Below are 19,008 nucleotides of genomic sequence, written 5' to 3'. Positions count from 1 at the left end.
CCTCCCTCAAGGGAGGGGACAAGCGAGGCCCAAAATGGCGGCCAGCCGCTACCGGCGTTTCCTTAAGCTCTGTGAGGAATGGCCAGTGGACGAGACCAAACGGGGCCGGGACTTGGGCGCTTACCTGCGGCAGCGGGTAGCACAGGCCTTTCGGGAGGGAGAGAACACCCAGGTGACCGGACTGTGGGGTCCGCCTGCAGCGGGGTCGGTTGGGGTGAGGGGCGGAAAGGACGAGGCACGGGCGGGGCCGACGAGCGCGAGCAGTGGGGTCCACGCATGCGCGAGCCCTCCCTCCCTGGCCGCACGTGCGCGCGGACCCTCCTGTACCCCCCCACCCCTCCCGGAACTGCAGAGAGCGACGACCCAGCCTTTTATTCAGTGCTCTTCTCTGGCTGCACTTTGGAATTACTGAAGACGCTTTTAAAAAATCTAGGTGTCCGGAACCGTACAGCCTTACTGAATTAGAACCTCTGGGGTTGGGGCCTTGGCCTCAATATTTGGTAACTTTCACCAGATGATTCTGGGTGCAGCCAGAGTTGAGATGGCGTCAGTCGCAGGCTTAGAGCTTCCCTGACATGGTGCTGTTACCTCGCAGTGTTGTGCAGTGACTGAACGGAACCTCAAGGACCTCTGCAGGGCCCCAGCTAAGCCTTTGTGTGCTCTCTGGGCCCCTGTAAGTCCATGCAGCCGGTTTGGACCTCAATCCCCGCCCCTGTGTGAGTCATAGACCCTACCTTCTTGCTCTCCTCCAGGTTGGTGCTAGGGCGGCTGTGGGGCTCAATCAGAGATACAGCTCATACTCATCGATCACTCGCCATGTGCTGGGAACTGTGCTAGGTGCTGGGGGAGACAGCAGTGAATTAGACAGAAGAGGTCGTGTCCTCTTCTGTCCTCTTCAACTTCAACTGAAGTTGAAGTTTACATTCTCGTCTGGGACACAGTAAGCAAGTAGACAGTGGTAAGATAGTCCAGGTCAGTCCTGTGTTGGATGTCAAATAGAGTAGCATGATAAAAGGGTAATACTGGTTCTGATACAGAAGGCCTGGCCCAGAAGGTGACACATAGATGAGACATAAAGAAGAAGATGAGCTGGCTGTACACGTGGTGGGAAGGGCATTCCAGGCAAAGGTCCTAGGCAGGAAGCAGACTGGCGTGTTAAGGAACAGAAAGGAAGCCAGAGTGGCTGAAGGGGAGTGAGTGAGATGGAGTTGCTAAGAGTTGAGGTCAGAGGAGGACAAGGGCCAGGCGCAGTAGGGTGTTAACAGGCTCTGGTTAGGAGTTGGCTTTTATCATAAGGGCAGTGAGAAGCCATTGGGGAGGTTTGTGAAAACTGACATGACCTAATTTATTTGTTTTAAAAGATCATTCTGGTTGCATGTGCTGAATGGATTATAGCTGGCAAGGATAGGAACAAGGCAGCTGGAGAAAAGGCTACTCTGGCAAGAAATAATGGTGGTTTGGATGAGGGAGGCAGCACAGGAGACGGAGTGGTGCACTGTGAAGGTTGCATCAGTGAGACTTGCTAATATAGTGGATGTGACGTAAAGGGGTAAAGAGAAACCAGTGAGAGCACCTAGATTTTTTTGGCCTGAGCAACTGGGTGGGAGGAGGTGCCGTTTACTGGGACGAGAAAGACTAGATGAGGAGCAGGTGTGGGAAGAATGTCTTGAGTTCGGTGTTAGACATGTTAAATTTGAGATGCCAAGTGGACTTACCTCCAAGTGGAAATGTCAAGGAGGCAGTGAGATATATTTGAGCCTGGGGCTCAGGCAAGAGGTCAGAGGTAGGAACACACAACCTGAAGAAATGACTTTTGCCAAACTTGGCCACTACCTGTCAAAGCAGGAACATGTTTTTTTTGCAGCTTAGCCCAACAAAGAGCCAAGCCAGACCACCTCAGGGAGCAAGAACATGCCCAGTGGTATCATTGAAATCAAAGTTCAGACTTGGGGGAGGGCATGGATGAAGTGCCTGGCTCTGGGCTTGGGGGAAGGAGTGAGGGGCCACTACGCTGATACACCTTTTACAGTGGTCTTCACTGTTCTGACATAAATCAAGATTTTGAAGGCAAGAATTGTATCTAGTTCCAACTTTACAAACTCCATAGACTTTTCTAGGGCTCTGCTCCCTACGTATTTTTAGTGTGAGCCTCCTGGGAATAGAGAGGGTGCCATTTATTTTCTCCCCCCGCCCCAGTGTCTAGCATGGTTCTTGGCACATAAAAGGACAACCAGTAAATGTCTGGATGAACAGATTGAATAAATGATTGGTTATGACTCATGATACAAAAATCATTTGAATACAGTTGCAGGTGTGGCAGAACTAGGTGGAGAGGAATAGCGAAGAGTGAGAAGGAATAGTTCTGTGTCCTGAGTGGTGAGAATTTGAGAGCTTGCTGTGTGGGGGGAACCTTAGGAACTCCAGAAGGGGGACAGAGTCTGGTCCTTACCGTCAAGAAACTTACCAGTCAGGTAGACATGCAATTTACTGGACTGACATTCAGGTGGTGAAAGCAGCCAGCAGGGAGGCAGACAGAGACCGGAGGAGGTGAGAGAGTGTGACGTTTGCCTACTTGACTTAGTGTTAGAGGATCCAGAAAAGCTTTCTCTTTTGGAGTTACCATTTTTTGTCATCACCTGGGGAGATAGTCCTAATCAGCCGAAGGCCCACCCAGATTTGAGTCATAGTTTTAAATGCAGGTCATGGCTTTGTCGATGGTTCTGGAGCCGCTTTTGAATGCATCCCTAGTAGAGCGAACCAGTATATCATGGGGGCAGCAAGCACATTACTCAGGACCATTGTCATGGTACCTCATCCTCGTGGCACCTGAGAATGCTCCTGGGCTTAGTAAATCTTGGTGATAATTTGTAGAGGGAGCAGCCCCTTGCCAGAACGGAGAACAGCACTGTGAGTCACTCCCACTGACACCCCGGATCAAGCTTGAGAAAGAAAGGTATTTCTGGTAGACTCTTCATGAAGCTGGCAGCCGGCAGCGAGCGTTAGACGCAGCTGGCCGATGGGTGGGGAGCTCCCCCTTGGTTATGCCAGTTGCCAGAAAGATCGGACTAGAGGTGGATGCAGCTCTGCTCCCCAGCCTCCTTGTTCCTGTCGAGGAGAGAGGCAGGCAGTCCTCCCGACCCTCTGGCTTCCTGCATGTTAACAGTACCACTGAACACATGGCCTGGCATGCTTTTGCAGGCATATTCTCATTTAATTTAATCCTCAGTGCAGCTGAGGAAGGTGGCCATCACTTAATTCCCATTTTACAGACAAGGAAACAAAATCAGAAACCTAAAACAACTTACTCCGGGTCCTCGGGGAGTCAGTGGCGAGACAAGTAAGTAACAGAGCCAGCTGTGCCAATCCTGATCCGGCGTTGCCTCCTTGGTGCCTCCTCTCTCTTCAGCTGCCATTTCTCCCGAGTTCTTTCTTGCTGAAAAGACCTCTCGTTCCGTGAACATGAAGCCACCCCTTTTCCCTCATGCCCTCTTCAAGCCAATGACAGGTTTGCCAAAGAAGTAAATATCTCCTGCTTGTACCTACCTGCTTTGCTTTGCCCCAGCCACGACCCCCCTCGTACGGATTGGAAGAAAGATGACCCTCAGGTGGGATATCAGTGCAGAAGGTCGGACTCACTAGAAAGCAATCAGTCATTCAGACTTGAACGCAGAGTACCAAAAACCTCTGCCTCCATTAATACCACTTCACTTTGCCCTTCGGGGAGCCTCACGGTCCACCCAGAACCCACCAAGAGGGAGGCGATGGTGGGAAGCAGGAACACACTTAACACCTCTTACACCCTCGGTCCTTTTGTGCAGTATTCTGAAAGTTAATGGTTATGGGTTTTGCCCCCTCTGAATGCAGTTTCTTCAAGGAAACACGTCCCCTGCAGCACCAAGCGCTCAATAAAAGAATCACAACGTGGGGGCAGGTGGAAAACAACTCTGATTGTTGAGTTAAGCACAGGGAAAGGGGCCAATCCTTCTCGTGAGTTCTTTAGGTGCACAGGCAGCTTCCTGAAAGATCCCTGACTGCACACCCGCACCCGCTAATCTAGCATGGGGCATGGCTCTGGGGAACAGCCTGGAAACGCGGCCACCCAGGAAGGGGCTCACCCACCACTGAGTTCTTGCATCATACCCAGGTTTAAATCCTATCAGCCTCGTTTGAGAAAAGTTGAACTGTGTCTTGGGTTTGCAGTAATGTAAGTGATAGTTTTAGGTCTCAGGGGAGAGTGTAAAGGTTGTATGTAATTCTGTTGTCTCGGTCACCCGGCGGAGCCCTGGACTCTCGCTTTCCTCAGTGTGGCAGGGGGCCAGCTCCATCCACCACTGCCTGGCCGGTGCTGGTCGCCGGGACAGCACCGCAGCCGTGCCCATGCCCTGCTCTGTGGGGCCCCAGAAGGCCAGTGTCCGAGGCATGGCCTAAGGACAGATTGTGCTATCTTTAGCTACAATCTGGAACCCACTGCAAAACAGGAGTTGTGAGGAGACTCATCTGTGAGAGGGAATGCAGACGTCTCCATCTTTTTCCTCCTCTCCCAGTTCCAGGCAGAGCTAGAGCGACCCAAGGTAGTGTTTAGGCCAAGGGGTGGCAGCTTTCTATGCTCAGTTAAAGATACAGGTGCTCGTCCTCCTAGAGGCATTAATTAATTGGGTGGGTCCCTGCTTTACTTGGAGCCCTGTGGGTCTGCCTGTTGCCTCCCTGATGAGTGGCAGGCAGGTGTGTGAGGTCTTCACTGTCCTCCGATCATTCGTGCCAGCCCGTGTTCTGCCCCTCACCGCACGGCAGCCTGTGCCCTGGCCTCCCATTGCCTCCCAAATGGGCCACCATGCAAGTGGTTCTTAACCTCAGAATCTAGTGCACTGTGGACACCACCCCCCAAGATGCACAAGGCTTGCCAAGATTTGTTGCCCCCCACAACCCTGGCCCTTGAAGCACTCCTTGGCTCAGCTTAAGACCCTGCTTTGCCTAAAACATCCTTGTCCCCTGCTTTTTCACACGTCCTCCAGCCACTCTGATCCCCATTCCACCCACTCCCAGTTCCTTCCCTCTGCACACTGTGGGACTCTGGCTCCCCCTCTGAACTGTCACTGCGCTGAAACTCAAGACCCCTGCCACCCCTGCCCTGTCAGCCAGGCCCAGTGACCCGCTCCCACCCCTGATGTCCTGTATCCTGGTGCTCAGTTACACGCTACCCCTGGGGCCATGTTTGATATTTAACGCATGCATGACTTGTCTGCTCGGCTTGATTTCCAATTTCTCCAAGGCCGAGGCTGGGTCTTTATTGTCCCCTCGCAGCCCGCCAGCAGAGCACTCTGCCTAGTAGGTGCTCAAGAAATAGATTTGCACTAGAATTGAAGGGGGCAGGCTCCCATAACGGAATGAACTCATTTCAGAAGTTCATTACCAAGCCATGAAAACCTTTTTTCATAGATCCTCCTGGACCGAATCCAGCTCTACCTTAATTAGCAAAGCAATTTGCAACACCCTTTCCCAAAAGTACTTATGCGTCCCTTTGTGTGACTAGAATCCGGGCCGCTGTGTGGACCGATTGCAGTCACCACCCAAAATTCAATTTTGAAAATCGAAATCAGTGCCTGCGGCACTGATGTAGATTTGTATGTATAAAAGTTTAATATGGTAAAGAGAAATTTACTGACGACTGAGCAGGGGAAATGCAAAAGGAGCAAAAATAGAGCCATAAAGGACACTATGTCAGTTGAACATCTATTTCATTCACATTTAGGGAGGAGAGCTGAATTTTTCATAATGTCGCACGGCTGCCTTCTTCAAACCCAGAGCTGCTATTAGTCCTGAAATGTCCATAATCTCATTAGGTGTGAATGCAAAATCAGGTAATTTAAAGCTTGTAGATAAGAATATTTCTAAAAGTGCACAGAACATTTCATCAGGCAAACTATATTTCCAAATTCAGAAACATTTGTGCTGGAGTCTGTGAATAAAGTGTAGGATGTAGGAGTGTGGCAGGGCTTCTGGAATCAAACAGATATTTCTACGGATAATCCTTTTAAATGGTAAATAAGACTTTTTTTCGTGGGGAGCTTGGGTTGGATGTGCCCGGGGCTAGAATTGGCTGGAGCCGCATCTGCCCTTAGGCAGTCACACCTGGCCAGAAATGAGCACTCTGGCCTCTCAAAATCACCTCCTTGGAGCTCCTCTTACAGCCTCATACACACACCTTCTGGCCTCAGATAAGAGGTTGGGTGACCAATTCATTTTTTGGTGTTTGGTTCTTGTTAGGTGTTTGGTTCCTTCTCGGATTGTTAATGGAGCACAGGGCATTATATAAAATATCTAGGAGGCTGTGTCGTAAATACTGAAGGAATTTTAAGAGGTTGAGGGAGCTCAGACCATCCCATTGTTTTTGCATTCAGACCCTATGCTCTTTGCCCTCCTGGGAGCAGTGCTCTATAGGGGTGACCCTGGCCTCCCTCTGTGCCCCTGCAGAGACGGGAAGGAAGAGGACACCTTATTCTCTCAAGGCTTTAGTAGGAGGTTGCCCAGTTGCCCCATGGTCACCATTAGAGAAGTTGGAGGAGAAGCAGGAGGGGAACTTACGTGGAGTGATCTCCCATGCCTTCATTACTTCCATGCCTAGCCACACCCCGGTGGTCACATTGGTGAGGGCAACACTGATCTGCTGAGAACACCCTCACTGCCTCATCCCCCCAGGGTGTGTGCTTTCCAGCTGACCCCCTGCCTGCAGAGCCCCCGCTTCCTTCAGGTAGCCCCTGCTCGTCCTCAGCCATGACCCTCCCGCTGGCCAGTCTCCCCTGGCAGTGTCCACAGCGGTCCTCATTGCACTGCCACCAGGATTACCTGTCTCCAGGGCTGTCCCGAACACTTCCGCTCTTCCCTTTGTAGTCCGTGAGGTGGAGACCGGCATTGCCTGCCAGAACTCTTCACTACCAGTAACACTAAGAAAAGCGAATCACTCACATCGATCAGCGTCCTAGGCCCCAACTTCAGAGCAATCCAGGCATCGCCTCGTTTTTCCTCGCACCGCCCTCAGAAATAGGGAGTATTATTATCTTTCCTTTTAAAAGAAAGGTTAAGTTGGCGGGTATGCTTCAAAAATGTCAGTGCTTGGGGCGCCTGGGTGGCTCAGTGGGTTAAGCCGCTGCCTTCGGCTCGGGTCATGATCTCAGGGTCCTGGGATCGAGTCCTACATCGGGCTCTCTGCTCGGCAGGAGGCCTGCTTCCCTCTCTCTCTCTCTCTCTGCCTGCCTCTCCGTCTACTTGTGATCTCTCTCTGTCAAATAAATAAATAAAATCTTTAAAAAAAAAAAATGTCAGTGCTTGAAAGACAAAAGGCCGGGAAACCGTCCCGGCTGAAAGGAGAAAACTACATGACAGATAAATGCCGTTGGTGATCCTGGGCCAAAAGGAAATTTTTTTTTTTTTAATGTAAGGATTATAACGGAAACAATGGACAGAACTGGAATATGGATGATGAACTAGATAAAAGTGTTGCATCAATGTCAGGTGTCCTGAATTTGATCACTGAACCATGGTTATGTAATAGAAATGCCCTTGTTCTCAGGAAACCCACGGAAATATTATGGCACGAAGGAGCGTCACGCTCCAACTTACTCTCAAATGGATCAGAAGGAAAATACGTATATATAGAGAGAGTGATAAAGCAAATGTGGCAGGTTTTTTCTAAAGTGTGGGGGACGGGGAGATTGCATGATTTGCCCAGCATCCTGGGTCTGATAAGTGAAGGAGCCAAGATTCCAAGGCAGGAGGTATGACTCCACTGCTCTCCACAGCCACGGAGACCTGCTCATACACAGGGCCGAGCACACTGCAGGTTCTTGGTGTGTGACTTTTTTTTAAAGATTTTCTCTCTTTCCTTTTTTTTTTTTTTTTTTAAGATTTTATTTATTTGACAGATCACAAGCAGGCGGGGAAGCAGGCTCCCACTGAGCAGAGAGCCCGATGCGGGGCTTGATCCCAGGACCCTGAGACCATGACCTGAGCCGAAGGCAGAGGCTTAACCCACTGAGCCACCCAGGCACCCCTTGATGCCTTATTTTTAAATTTGTAAGTGAGCCCATCCACACAAGAATGAAGACCGCAGGCAAAAGATGAAATGCACGATTTTCTTTTGATAATTGACACAATATTTAAAACTTGGTGCTGGCGTTATTCTCTGTTTCCTTTTGTGTCTCACACACTCTGTTCTCCCTTCCGTGTTAGCTCGTGGTTATGCACGTTCCGCTGAAACCATAATGTTTGAAATGCTTACCTCTGAAGTGTGTGCTGCAGAATTCAGTTCCAGCTGGACTTCCCCCTTCCCCCGCCCCAAGAACGCTGCCCTGCAGGGCTCAGGACCCAGTCCCAGCCTTAGGTTTTTCCATCCCTTCCTTCTGTTCAGCCCTCAGTGCCAATCCACCCAAGTAATGCCTTTGATTATTACTCAGCGAACCCTGGCTACCTCCTCAGCCCCAAATCCTCTCTCTTCTGATGTGGCTACTTGGGCCTAGTTGTGATGAGTGGCCTGAACCCAGGGACGGATCAAGTAAAATTACATGATGGATTGTCTTTTTTTGTTGGCTCTGAAGTGGGGACCTCATTTGACATGCGCACAGAGGCAGAAACAGAGCGACCTTATTAAAACACTTAACCACCGATTTATTTATGCTTTCCCTTCTTCGAGAAAGGGTTTAAGTTGGAAAAATCCATCATTTGAATTCTAGGGAAAAACATAAAAGAAAGTTTTTTTTTCAGGGGAACTTTCAGAATTCTTGGTGGAATCGTGCAAGGAACCATAGGTAAAATAATAGTGAGGGCAGAAGGAAGGGAAAACTAAAAAGTGGGATGAACAGGGGCAAACCACCTCACGTCTGCACGTGTCCATGTTTCTTGCAGTTTCCAGCAAGGGCACCAGGGTGTCCTGATTTTTCTCCCTCTATTTGCAAGGCCTCAGTGTTTGCGCCCTCTCCTTTCTAGCAGGACCTAATTGGACTCTCCCTCTGGATTCTCAATTCAACTATCTCATCTTTAACTACAGCCTTCATCATGTTTCTTTCCTTGTAAAACTGTAATGGCTCACCAAGGATGAAAGCTCAAACAATTTTTTTTTTTTGCCTTTGATAAAAGAGTATCTAATACATTTCATATTGAAGGTTTAACTCAAAAAACTCTTGCTCTTTCTTCCACCCAAGCCTTTACTGCATATTCAGGCCATCAGCCAGACTGATCTGGTCTGAAACATAGACAGCATCCGGGTCTCTTGCTCACACCATCCCTCCACCTAGAAGGCCTCTCTGCTCTCACTTCTGCTCCCTAACTCCTGTGCATCCTTCAGAACCCAGCTCAGTCTCACTCTCGCCATACGCTGAGCCTGTGAATCACCCTTTTGCCCCCCCACCCCGGTTTCTTCCCACACCACCATGAGGTTCACCCTTCTGATACTATATTTTCATTGCCGTGCCTCCCGCTGCCGCTGGTGTGATGGTCCACTAGTCACAGATGCTCAACAAACATTTGTTTGCCAGTTGATGGAGTTTTTCTGCAGGCTGGGGAGTGGATGAGGTCGAGCCATCACAGAAAGGTGATTTCTAATAGCTTTCTCATCACTGGAGCTGGAGGCCAAGTTGGCTTCCCACGGAGGGGAGAAGCTGGTGCTAAGTGGCAGGCTGCTTCATTTGCGTTGTGGAAGCGGGGTCCTTCCTGGAGGTGCAGACGCAGGGTGGAAGATGGCTTGTTTGCTTACTTCCTTGGGGGGCTCTGTGTTTTTCAGATTGCAGAGCCTGAGGCCTGTGATCAGATGTATGAGAGCCTAGCACGACTCCATTCAAACTATTACAAACACAAGGTGAGTGGGCCAGTCTTTTTTATATCCCCAGCCCTCGGACTGGAAATGACCAATGAGAGTGAGTGAAAAATCTGATTATACGGGGCTTTGTAAAGAAGTGTGGTTTTGCGCCTTTTCAATGCAACCAGTAATTTCAACCAAGCCAACAAGGGCGCCTGGTAGAGGCTTTTAGGTTACCTAAATAAAAGCTATTTATAATTTTGAATAACAGCCATGTGTTTTATAGACCAGTGTGTGCTCAGGGTGTATCTGACGCCTGTTGGGCCTTACCCGTTATTTTCCCATCTTCTCTGATGGAGCTGGCATTTCCCCACACTCGTGATAAAGATGGGTGCTTCGGGAACGTCCTGTCAGACAAAGCTGGGCTTTTCCTCAGCCCTGATGTGATTACTGTCAAATTCCGTTCAGCGTGGTTTTCCCCAGGCTGGAACAATGTGTTCAGTAACTCTAGAGATACACACACCCAAATGCCTAGCCTACAGGGAAAAGGGATTTCTTCTAAATCCTCGCAACTCAGAGTGAGGTCTGTGAGCAGCCATGCACGCATCTCCCTGCCCCCGCCCCCAACTGGTTAGAAATGCAGAATTGGGGGGACCACACCCAGACTTCCTAAATCACACAGGCTACTTTTCCCCCAAGGCTTCTTGGGTCGGTTCAGGCAAGGCCAAGTGACCTCTAGGTGGCGCAGCTCTTCTAGCCCGGCCCCTGGCTTGCGGAGGCCCATGTTGGGGAACTGTGCCGGAAGAGCAAGGCTTCTCAAGGATCATCAGGTCTCTGACGTTGTGCTGTAGAACTAATCTCTCCCCTACTTTCTCTGTCCTCTCTGCCCCGTGTGACCAGTACCCTCGGCCCAGAGACACAAGTTTCAGTGGCCTCTCCGTGGAAGAGTACAAGCTGATCCTGTCCACAGGTATTGACAGCCCCGCTGCCCTTTCTGGTCGGTTTGCAAATGATTCTTTGAGTTCGAGCTGCCAAGGGTTGTTGTCTAATAAGACCGCGCTGCATGATGGAAAGTCTTGTGGAATAGCCCAGAGGAAAATCTGAAGCTTGAGGGCTCATGCTTTTTGGCCATAGAATATGAAGAAGGTCAAAGGCATTATATTAAAAAAGAAAATCCATCTTTAGAGCTTTTAAATTCAAGCCTGGGCAGCAGGGAACAGGGGAATACATATTTGCCAAATGGAAGTAGTTGAAATCAGGATGGAAGGAAAATAATTTTATTTTTATGGTCCTAAGGGGGCTTTATAAACAATGAGGGTTTTAATTAAAACAAAAAGCCATTCAATAAACTTGTATGGGGATATCCGTCGAAGAGTTATCTGACCCAGGGGATGTGGTTTGTGGGTTAGATATGGGTTTAACTAGGTACATTTGGGAGTTGTTGACAAACCTCAATTAACAGGAAAGGAAATACCTTGCCTAGCCGTCCCCTCCTTACTTCCCCATCTCTATTGTAACCAGAGGGGGAGTTGAGGGTAGTGGCAAGGGGAGCCTGGGTTGAAGTAGGCAGGGTCTGGAAAATTACTATTTTTATTGCCAAGGATACCATATACAAAAATAGGCTAACCTTTTCTGCAAGGGCACGGCCCTGAAACATTTGCCTTCTGGTACCCTAGAAACTTCTCTTTCCTATTCCTCTGGCAGCCTTTCAGTGACTAAGTTTTGGGGATTTGGCCTTCCAGAGAACGCTTAACCTTCTGAACAGAAATGGTATCACCTGCTATCGTATGTCAGCTCTGATCCTATTTTTGTTCCAGTACTCTGGAAAACTGGGGTAAAGATATTTTGGCCAGGCAGAATTACTTTATCGACAGTTTTTAAAAATACGTACATAAATGTATTCCCCTGTCCCTAGGCCCATGCAGTTACCAGCATTGATGCACTGTGTCACTCTGAGGGCCCCAGAGGGTTTGAACAAAGTTTGAACTTGAAATTAGAATGGAAATAAGTTCCAGAGGCCCAGCCTCCGACCCTTAGCCCCTGGACACCTCTGCGAGTGGGGCAGGGGGGTGAGGAAGAAGCGACAGACTCTGCAGCAAAGGAGGGGGAGTTGGAAGACTTCCACCACTGGCCTGTGGTTCCAACTTGTTCTGGCTGGGAGCTCAGCTCTGGGAAATTTGCTGATAATTTGTTTTCACAATAAGCCTCATATATTTTTGTTGCAGCCGTGTGGCACAAGCTCCTGATTGTTTCCTCTGACAAGGCAAGGATACACACCTTACGGTGTTTGAGGGCCTGGCGAGTCCGAAATGTGGCCAAGGTCTAGGGCCCAAGTGTGTTCCCCTGGGCTTGGGGTCATGGTAGACTCTGAGAGAGTCCTTGTGGGTCGCAAGTGGGCGGGGACCCCTCAGCCTCCCACTTTGTGCCCACAAGACAACCTAGACTTCTGGAAAGATTTCAGGATGGGATGTTGGGCTCATGGTTGAGGTAGAGCGTATGTCCTCGTTTAGTCAAGAGCCCTCCGACCATAAATGTAAGTTGCCTTTTTTCTTCTTTTTCTTCTCCAGAAATTTTGTTAACCAAGGAAAATCTAGGCTATGAAATTAAAACAATACTATGTGAAAATCTAAATTTAAAGTACAGATAAAATTAGGCAGCATAGAACTTTAGCCCTAGAGAGCCTTTAGACGGGTGGTTGGTTGGGGGGTTGGGTGGTGCAAATCTGCCACATTGCCGTGTGACGACGTCTGGAGACATTTTTAGATGTCCCGGCTCAGGGCCGGGTAGGGGGGCTGCTACTGACATCTAGTGGGGAGAGGCCAAGTTGCTGCTAAACGTCTTAGAGTGAGCAGGTCAGCCCCACAACAAAGGACTTGGTGACCCAAAATGTCAGGAGCACCGAGACTGAGAAAGCTGGTTTTGGGGTCTCTGGGATGTGTGTGTGTATGTGTGTGTGTTGTGTATGTCCTTAAACAAGGGCCCCACTAGCTCTCATCGACCAGCTCCTTGCCACCTTCATAGCTGAGAAGATGGCCAGCTTTTCCTGAGTGCAGGCCAAGCGCCAAGCAGATTCTCCTCTTACTTTCTTTAGTCCACAACTTTGGAGGCGGGTGTTTTGACCTCCACCTTACAGATGAGGATTCTGAGGCTAACAGGGTTGAATCATTTGTTGCCCAGTGAGGAGATGATCAGTGGGGATCCCGGGTCCATCTCCCGCTGCCCCCCGCCCTGGGCCTGCTCAAGCCCACAGCATATGGTGGGCCCACACTGCCCGGCTTCATGTCCCAGCTCTGCTGCTTCTGAGCTGTGTGACCTGAGCAAGTTACCTGGCCTCCCTCAGCCTTAATTTCCACATCTAAGAAGTGGAGACGGTAAGGCCTGCCAAGTTTTGAGAGAAGGCCTCTGGGCCTGTGGGATGTGTCGCTGATGGGACGGTGCCATTCCTTTGCTGGTCCTGTGGAATCGGGCAGCAGGGGGGCCCGTGTAGATGTGGGCAGAGGGCACCGTAAGGCACAGGGTGCTTTGCGTGGGCCTGCTATGCAGGTACTCCCTCTCGCAGACCACGCTGTGTAAAAATCAAGGTGCGCTCAGATGGCAAGAGCCCGTGGGGCCAATTTACATAATCATATTGCCGACTTCAGTCTATTTCTTGTCTTCCCCTCTTGCAGACACCTTGGAAGAGTTTAAGGAAATGAATAAAGGTATGTGGAAGAAACTACAGGAGAAGTTTGCCCCCAGGAATCCCGAGGAGAAGCAGAAGGCCTGGGCTCGGCCCTTATCTCGCCCACGCACCTAAGTGTGGAGTCTTGTACATGGTCATCATAAATAAAACTGCCCTAATTTCCCCATCGTCACAGTTTGGGAATCTCCTCAGCCTCACAAGAAGGAAGCCCTTGCTGCTCTAAAGAAAGCTGCCTGAGAAGGGATGCCGTCGAGCGTTCGCCCCGCCTGCCGGTCAGGGTAGGGAAGTCTCCAGAAGAGAGGAAATGCGGGTCTCTGTCTGGGCCTGAGAAGGGAAGGTGCCGGGACCTCTGGGCAAGGTGCTTCCTGCATAGCCACAGGAGCCCCACCTGCCAGGGGGGTCTGGCTGGCTCCTGGCGAAAATCTCAGGCTCGCTTTTGTTGTAAGAGCTCCTGGGCAAGAGCCAGAAATAGCGGTAAATATCGAAGGCGGCATCCTGTTGCCAGCAGAGAGCAGCAGGAGGTGGTGTGGCGGAGAGATGAGAAGAGCCGGCTTGGCCCTCATTCCCACTGACTGACTCAGAAGGATGGAACCCAGTCCTCTGCCCCTGACCTTGCAGAAAACCCATGTTCCTGGTTGGCTTAAGGGCCAGAGTAGAGCTATGGACAGGCCTTGGCCAGGTGGGGCCTCAGATCACTGTGGGCTTCAGCGCTCTGGGCAGGTTGCGTGGAAGGTCATGGGACAAAAACCCCTGGGGCCTGAGCCACTCGGGGTCACCTTATTATTCCACAGAACCTTAGCTCTTCCATAAATGTTCATGTTGTCCACTTGAGCTTTCTTCTGTAAAGCACAGAGCTGAGAGAAGGGGTAGGGCAGGGGCTGACGGCGCCCCTCATGGGGAAGACGTGAACGTGAGCTCTTAATCCCATCTGTAACTAGACTCCTCAGTATGTGCTGAAGTACAGACAATAAAATACACCCAGTTCTCCTGCAACACAGTTCTCCGGCAGTGCTGCAAGATGGGATGCACTCAGGTATCTACCAAGAGCCCGAGGTGAGGCTGGGCTGGTGGGCAAGGGCTCATATTCTGTCCCCTGCCCTTGTGCCGCAGGAACCCCCACAGCCCCTGGGGAGCATAGGAAACAGCATCCCTTCCTCACAGCCTAGAGTTCTATTAATTTATTTAAGGCAATTAACATATTAGTTCTTAGGCCAAAGGATTTGTAAAATGTTACACCAAGAGATAAAACAAGCAGTCCAAAACCAGCCACTCAAACACACCCAGGCCCTGTCATGCAGGCCAGCGACTGTTGTCAGCAGGCCTACTAGGAAGGGGCAGGTCCCAGGAGCAAGGCTCTTCGTCTTCAGGTCAGTCTCCCTGGGGCCGAGCCAGGGGGGTGGCCTGAACGATGAGGTCTTCGTGCTGTCCACAGCAGATCCGAGGCCCAGGCATGGCCCCCTTTGAATAAGTTAAATACCAGCACTAAAATCACTAGCAACGACAGCATTACGGCACCTCCCCGGGGCGCGGGCAGAGGACAAATGTAGTGCTTAGAACAGAGAAGGGACCCCATTCCTAACGACCCCCACAAGGAGGAACACAGGAATGTCAGTTACTGCTTTAAGGGACAAAGCGATTGTCTTTCAAGACGGCTTCTCTTCCTCTAAGGCATTAAGGTAAGCGGAGTCCCAGTGACATTCTGAGTTGTCTAACGGCTCTAGGCAGGACTGGCAGCCCCATGGCTCCCCACACCGCACCGGCCAGAGCCTGGGATGGCGCGGGGGTGTCCGGCAGAGTGGGATCTGGAGGCTGAGTGGGCCCCTGGCCTGGAGAGGCTGGCAGACTGGCCGGGCCCCCTGACCCACAGGAAGGGGCAGCATTCCAGTCACCGCTGTCCGTGATGACCATCCCCCATCGGGTCTTCCATCGGGTCTTTCAGCGGCTCATGCAGTTCTGGACGTCCACGAAGCCCAGGCGTTGCCTGCGTTTCCGCTGCTCTGTCATCTAGGATTAAACAGAGGCCCACGCGTCCGGTCAGGGAGCCTGGCACTCCCTCCCCCCGTGGGCACCAGGGAGGGGCCAGTGCCCACACCCCGCCCCATGCCCAGTGGGCCCAGCTGCTGTTCAGCGCTGGCAGCAGGCCAAGGCCCCCCCAGGGTGCACTGAGGATGTCAGCCCCAAACCCTTGTCCTCAATTAGTGCATCACGAATCCCTGATGTGGTGCAGCTGGGGAACCACCCCACCTAAAAGAGGGGCTGCCTAACCTCATTTAGCCACTGCCAGATGGCAAGGAGGATGCTCTGGGCAAGAGGGGATCTTGACAAGTGGAAGGATGCCCTGACCTTCCTGATCACCGGTGAGCCCCTCAGACAGCCTCCCTAGCAGCTGCCAGGGGTGAGGTGGGGAGTGAGGGGGAAAGACCTCTCACACCTCTACCAAGTGTCCACTTGGCCCTTTCTTTCAGGGGCTCACAGACAGGAGCTGTCAACCTCAAGTCTGGCTTTCCATGGGGGAGAGAGTGTCTCTGAAACCTGTCTTTCACCCCAGACCCAAGAAGGAAAGGAAGGGGTGTAAAGGCCCCAGCACCTCCCCTCCCCCACGGCAGGCTGGGCTGTGACCCCCCCCTCCCAGTGAGGCTCTGAAGCTGGGGACCCCAGGGGTGGGACTGGGTACACACTTGCTCCTTGAGCTCGTTGAGCTGGGCAGTGAGGTGGGACACGAGCTTCATGGTGGAGTTGAGCTTGTCCTGAAGAATCCGGATCTCATTCTGCTCCCCTTCCCCCTCGTTGCACACTAGGGACATGGCCCTCATCCGGGGGAACCAGTCCAGGTTCTTGTTCTGAAAAAGGTCCCCCGAGGGATGAGCAAGCTGGGCCCAGCCTAGGAAGGCCTCGTTTAGAAAGGCAGTAAGGGAGGGGGAGCCTGCTGTCACACCCTGGACAAATTACTCCCTGGGGACTTGTCAGGGGAAAATCTGAACCGACTGGGGTTCTCTCTGACCCTCGGCAGGGCGTAGAGAGGCCAGTGCCCTGGGACAGGCTAACTTCCGTTCCACAGCCTCAAGTCTCATTGCTATCAGCACCGTCTGTTTACTCTCCTGACACCCCACCTTGAGAGGAGGAGGGGGGCCTCTGCACCAGACCCTGAAGCTCCTTCCTTCCGCCCTGCTCCACACCCCAGGAAGATTCGAGTCAGACACGACTCATCAAACAAGGGGAGGGTCTGCCGAGGACAGCTGGCATCTGATGTGTCTGAGAGGCAAGGCCACATTTCCCGGGATGGGGGAGGAGGGGAAGGGGGCCACCAGGTGTCTGGCTCCTTGTCACAAGCTGGGAGTTCTCAGACCATCAGATAAACCTGTACTCAAAGATCAAATTATAGACTTAAGAAATAGTAGAACTCCCCCATTTCTCCCCGACTAAATAGGTCTTTCCTTTTAGCCTGCAATTTATCCATTGTGCGGTGATTAGAAGCTGCACTACATCTGATGGAATGGACGGGCTTCCTTTTTCTGAAACACTACGAGACCTTTTTTTAATTATTATTATTTTTCACTGCCGTCACTGCCTCCCTCACTACAGAAATTGGACAGATTATCTCTGATTCCTCCTAGATCTGATAGTTGCAAGTTATCCCAGCCTCCCTCTCAGCCTAGACCATCCAAAGCTTTTGGGAAGCTGCCATTCCTCTCGCCAAGCTGGAAAAGGCCCCTTGAGCACGTCCACAGAGCAGCAGCCGGGTGGAATCCCCTGACTGCTCAGTATCGGGCACCCACGGGCCTGGGGAACCCTGTGCACGTCCTTTGGGGCTGACGGGTTTGCTGTGGGCTTTTCCCGGACAACTGAGCCTGTGCAGGAGAGCTCAGAGGCCTCTCTGGCCTTCCCACAAGTGTTCCCAGCTGTCCCACCCCAGTGGCCACGGTTGCTCGTCCCCAGGGCCACACCTTGATCATCTGGGCCACGTAGCTCTCGGGCCCCGTGTAGTCTGTCTTGTTTTTCACACGGACTAGCACAATGAAGTACAGGTAGTTCCACATGTTGTGTTCGAACTTGATGTGCTCCTCAAAGGACACCGTCTTGTTATCAAACTTGTCTCTCTCCAGCCCTGAGGGTGCGGGGGGTGAGGATGAGACCGTCAGCCTCCCACAGCCAACATGGGGCTCCCTGGTCGAGCAGACACTGCCTCTGGGTGCGGTGGGGGGGCATCTGGTCTCAGGCTGATGGGTCTGGTAAACACATGTGACAGCCCACCCCGGCCTATGTAGATCACTTCCATTTAAGGCTCCAGCCACTTAGCCATGGAGAGCCCCCACCCCCAACCCCGCCGCCACAGCTGCAGCCCTCCACAGGCCGAGGACTAAGGCAGCCAGCATTCCGAGCCCAGGGGGAGGAAACATGGATAGCTGAGAAGGAATCTTGTCCTGCAGGTGCCATCGGCTCCTCGGCCTGGGGTGAGGGGACTAGCACCTCAAACCATGAGTGGGAAAAGCTCTGGACGGAGACCAGAGAGCTTCAGTTTCCTCTGTACACTGAGAAGGTTCAAAGGAATGGTTTCTGAAGCTCTTTCCCACTCTCTTCTATTACCCCAAGCTCAGGCAGGGTCCTGTTCTCCCCAAGGATAGGAGGAACAAACCGCCATCAAGCTGTCAGCCCCCTGGGGGCCGTGGGAACCAGGGAAGGGCCCAACTGTGGCCGCCTCAGCCCTGCCTCGGCCCCCCGAGGGGCAGGAGCAGAGCCTCACCACAGATGAAGCATGTGGTCTTGAGAATCTCTTCCTTCTTCTGCTTCTCGCTGCGCAGATCAGCGAAGGTGTCGATGATCACTCCGAAGATGAGGTTCAGCACGATGATGATGACAATGAAGAAGAACAGGAGGTCGTAGACCACCCGGGCTGGGAAGAGAGACTCCTGCAGGGGGCAGGCAGGGAAGCTGGGCCCAGTTCACCCAGGCAAGCCAGACTCAGGCTGGGAGGGGTCAGGGCCAGGACAGAGGGGAATAAAGGCCTCCGGCTCCTACAACCCTAAAGGCAGCAATGCTGACCCAGCCTCACTCCCACACCCTCGGCACTGCAGCCGCAGGCTTGGACTGCAGGTCAGGAAAGAGCGGACTCAGGATACCAGCTAGGCCTGAGCCCTGTGGACAGAGCTTGGCGTGGGGCACTAAGGTTGCAGGTGGAGGCTTGTCTCTGCCCCCGATTTTTGCATGGGGGCAGAGCCAGCTCCGAACTCCTCTGCCCTGCCCTGGGGATGCCTGGCCTCACACATTCTAGAACTTTCGCCAGGAAACGGCTTCTCGCCCCGTGACTGGGGCAGACTGGCTACTGGTAACGCCTGGCTGCCTGAGTCAAACCCTGAGGCCTCCTCATGGAGCCGACTCAGCTTCCCCGCCCTGCCCACCCCCCTGTGGGTGAGGGCTCTGCCTCACAGATGAAGCCAGTGTAGCCGGGGATCCGCCCGACATCTGACCCACACCTTCCCTAGCCTGGGCAAAGCTTGATTGCCAAGGTCTCTCCTGAGAGCAACCATGGTGAGCTGGTGGG

The 19,008-nt window shown here is 52.0% G+C and overlaps 2 protein-coding genes across 4 annotated transcripts in view; one reads left to right on the top strand and one right to left on the bottom strand.

The window, feature by feature from the left end:
* On the top strand, positions 1-13,637 carry LOC125103125 (ubiquinol-cytochrome-c reductase complex assembly factor 2). Its single transcript, XM_047734953.1, has 4 exons — positions 1-172; positions 9,773-9,847; positions 10,688-10,757; positions 13,456-13,637. Exons 1-4 carry the CDS (start codon positions 35-37, stop codon positions 13,581-13,583), a joined length of 411 nt encoding a protein of 136 aa, XP_047590909.1. The 5' UTR covers positions 1-34; the 3' UTR covers positions 13,584-13,637.
* Positions 13,638-14,634: 997 nt separating this feature from the next.
* ITPR3 (inositol 1,4,5-trisphosphate receptor type 3) overlaps positions 14,635-19,008 on the bottom strand; it is a 66,699-nt gene continuing 62,325 nt past the window's right edge. For all 3 annotated transcript variants that reach the window (XM_047734948.1, XM_047734950.1, XM_047734949.1), the window contains exons 55-58: positions 18,211-18,376; positions 17,414-17,574; positions 16,148-16,309; positions 14,635-15,473 (exon numbers count right to left, since the gene is read on the bottom strand). In XM_047734948.1, coding sequence (XP_047590904.1) covers positions 15,405-15,473; positions 16,148-16,309; positions 17,414-17,574; positions 18,211-18,376 — 558 coding nt within the window. In that variant the 3' untranslated portion in view covers positions 14,635-15,404. The remainder of the gene's footprint in view (positions 15,474-16,147; positions 16,310-17,413; positions 17,575-18,210; positions 18,377-19,008) is intronic.

The sequence above is a fragment of the Lutra lutra genome, chromosome 6 (genome assembly GCF_902655055.1).
Source record: "Lutra lutra chromosome 6, mLutLut1.2, whole genome shotgun sequence".
Taxonomy (NCBI): Eukaryota; Metazoa; Chordata; class Mammalia; order Carnivora; family Mustelidae; genus Lutra; species Lutra lutra.
The sequence above is the reverse complement of the archived record's forward strand: the minus strand, read 5'-3'. Positions and strand labels throughout refer to the sequence as shown.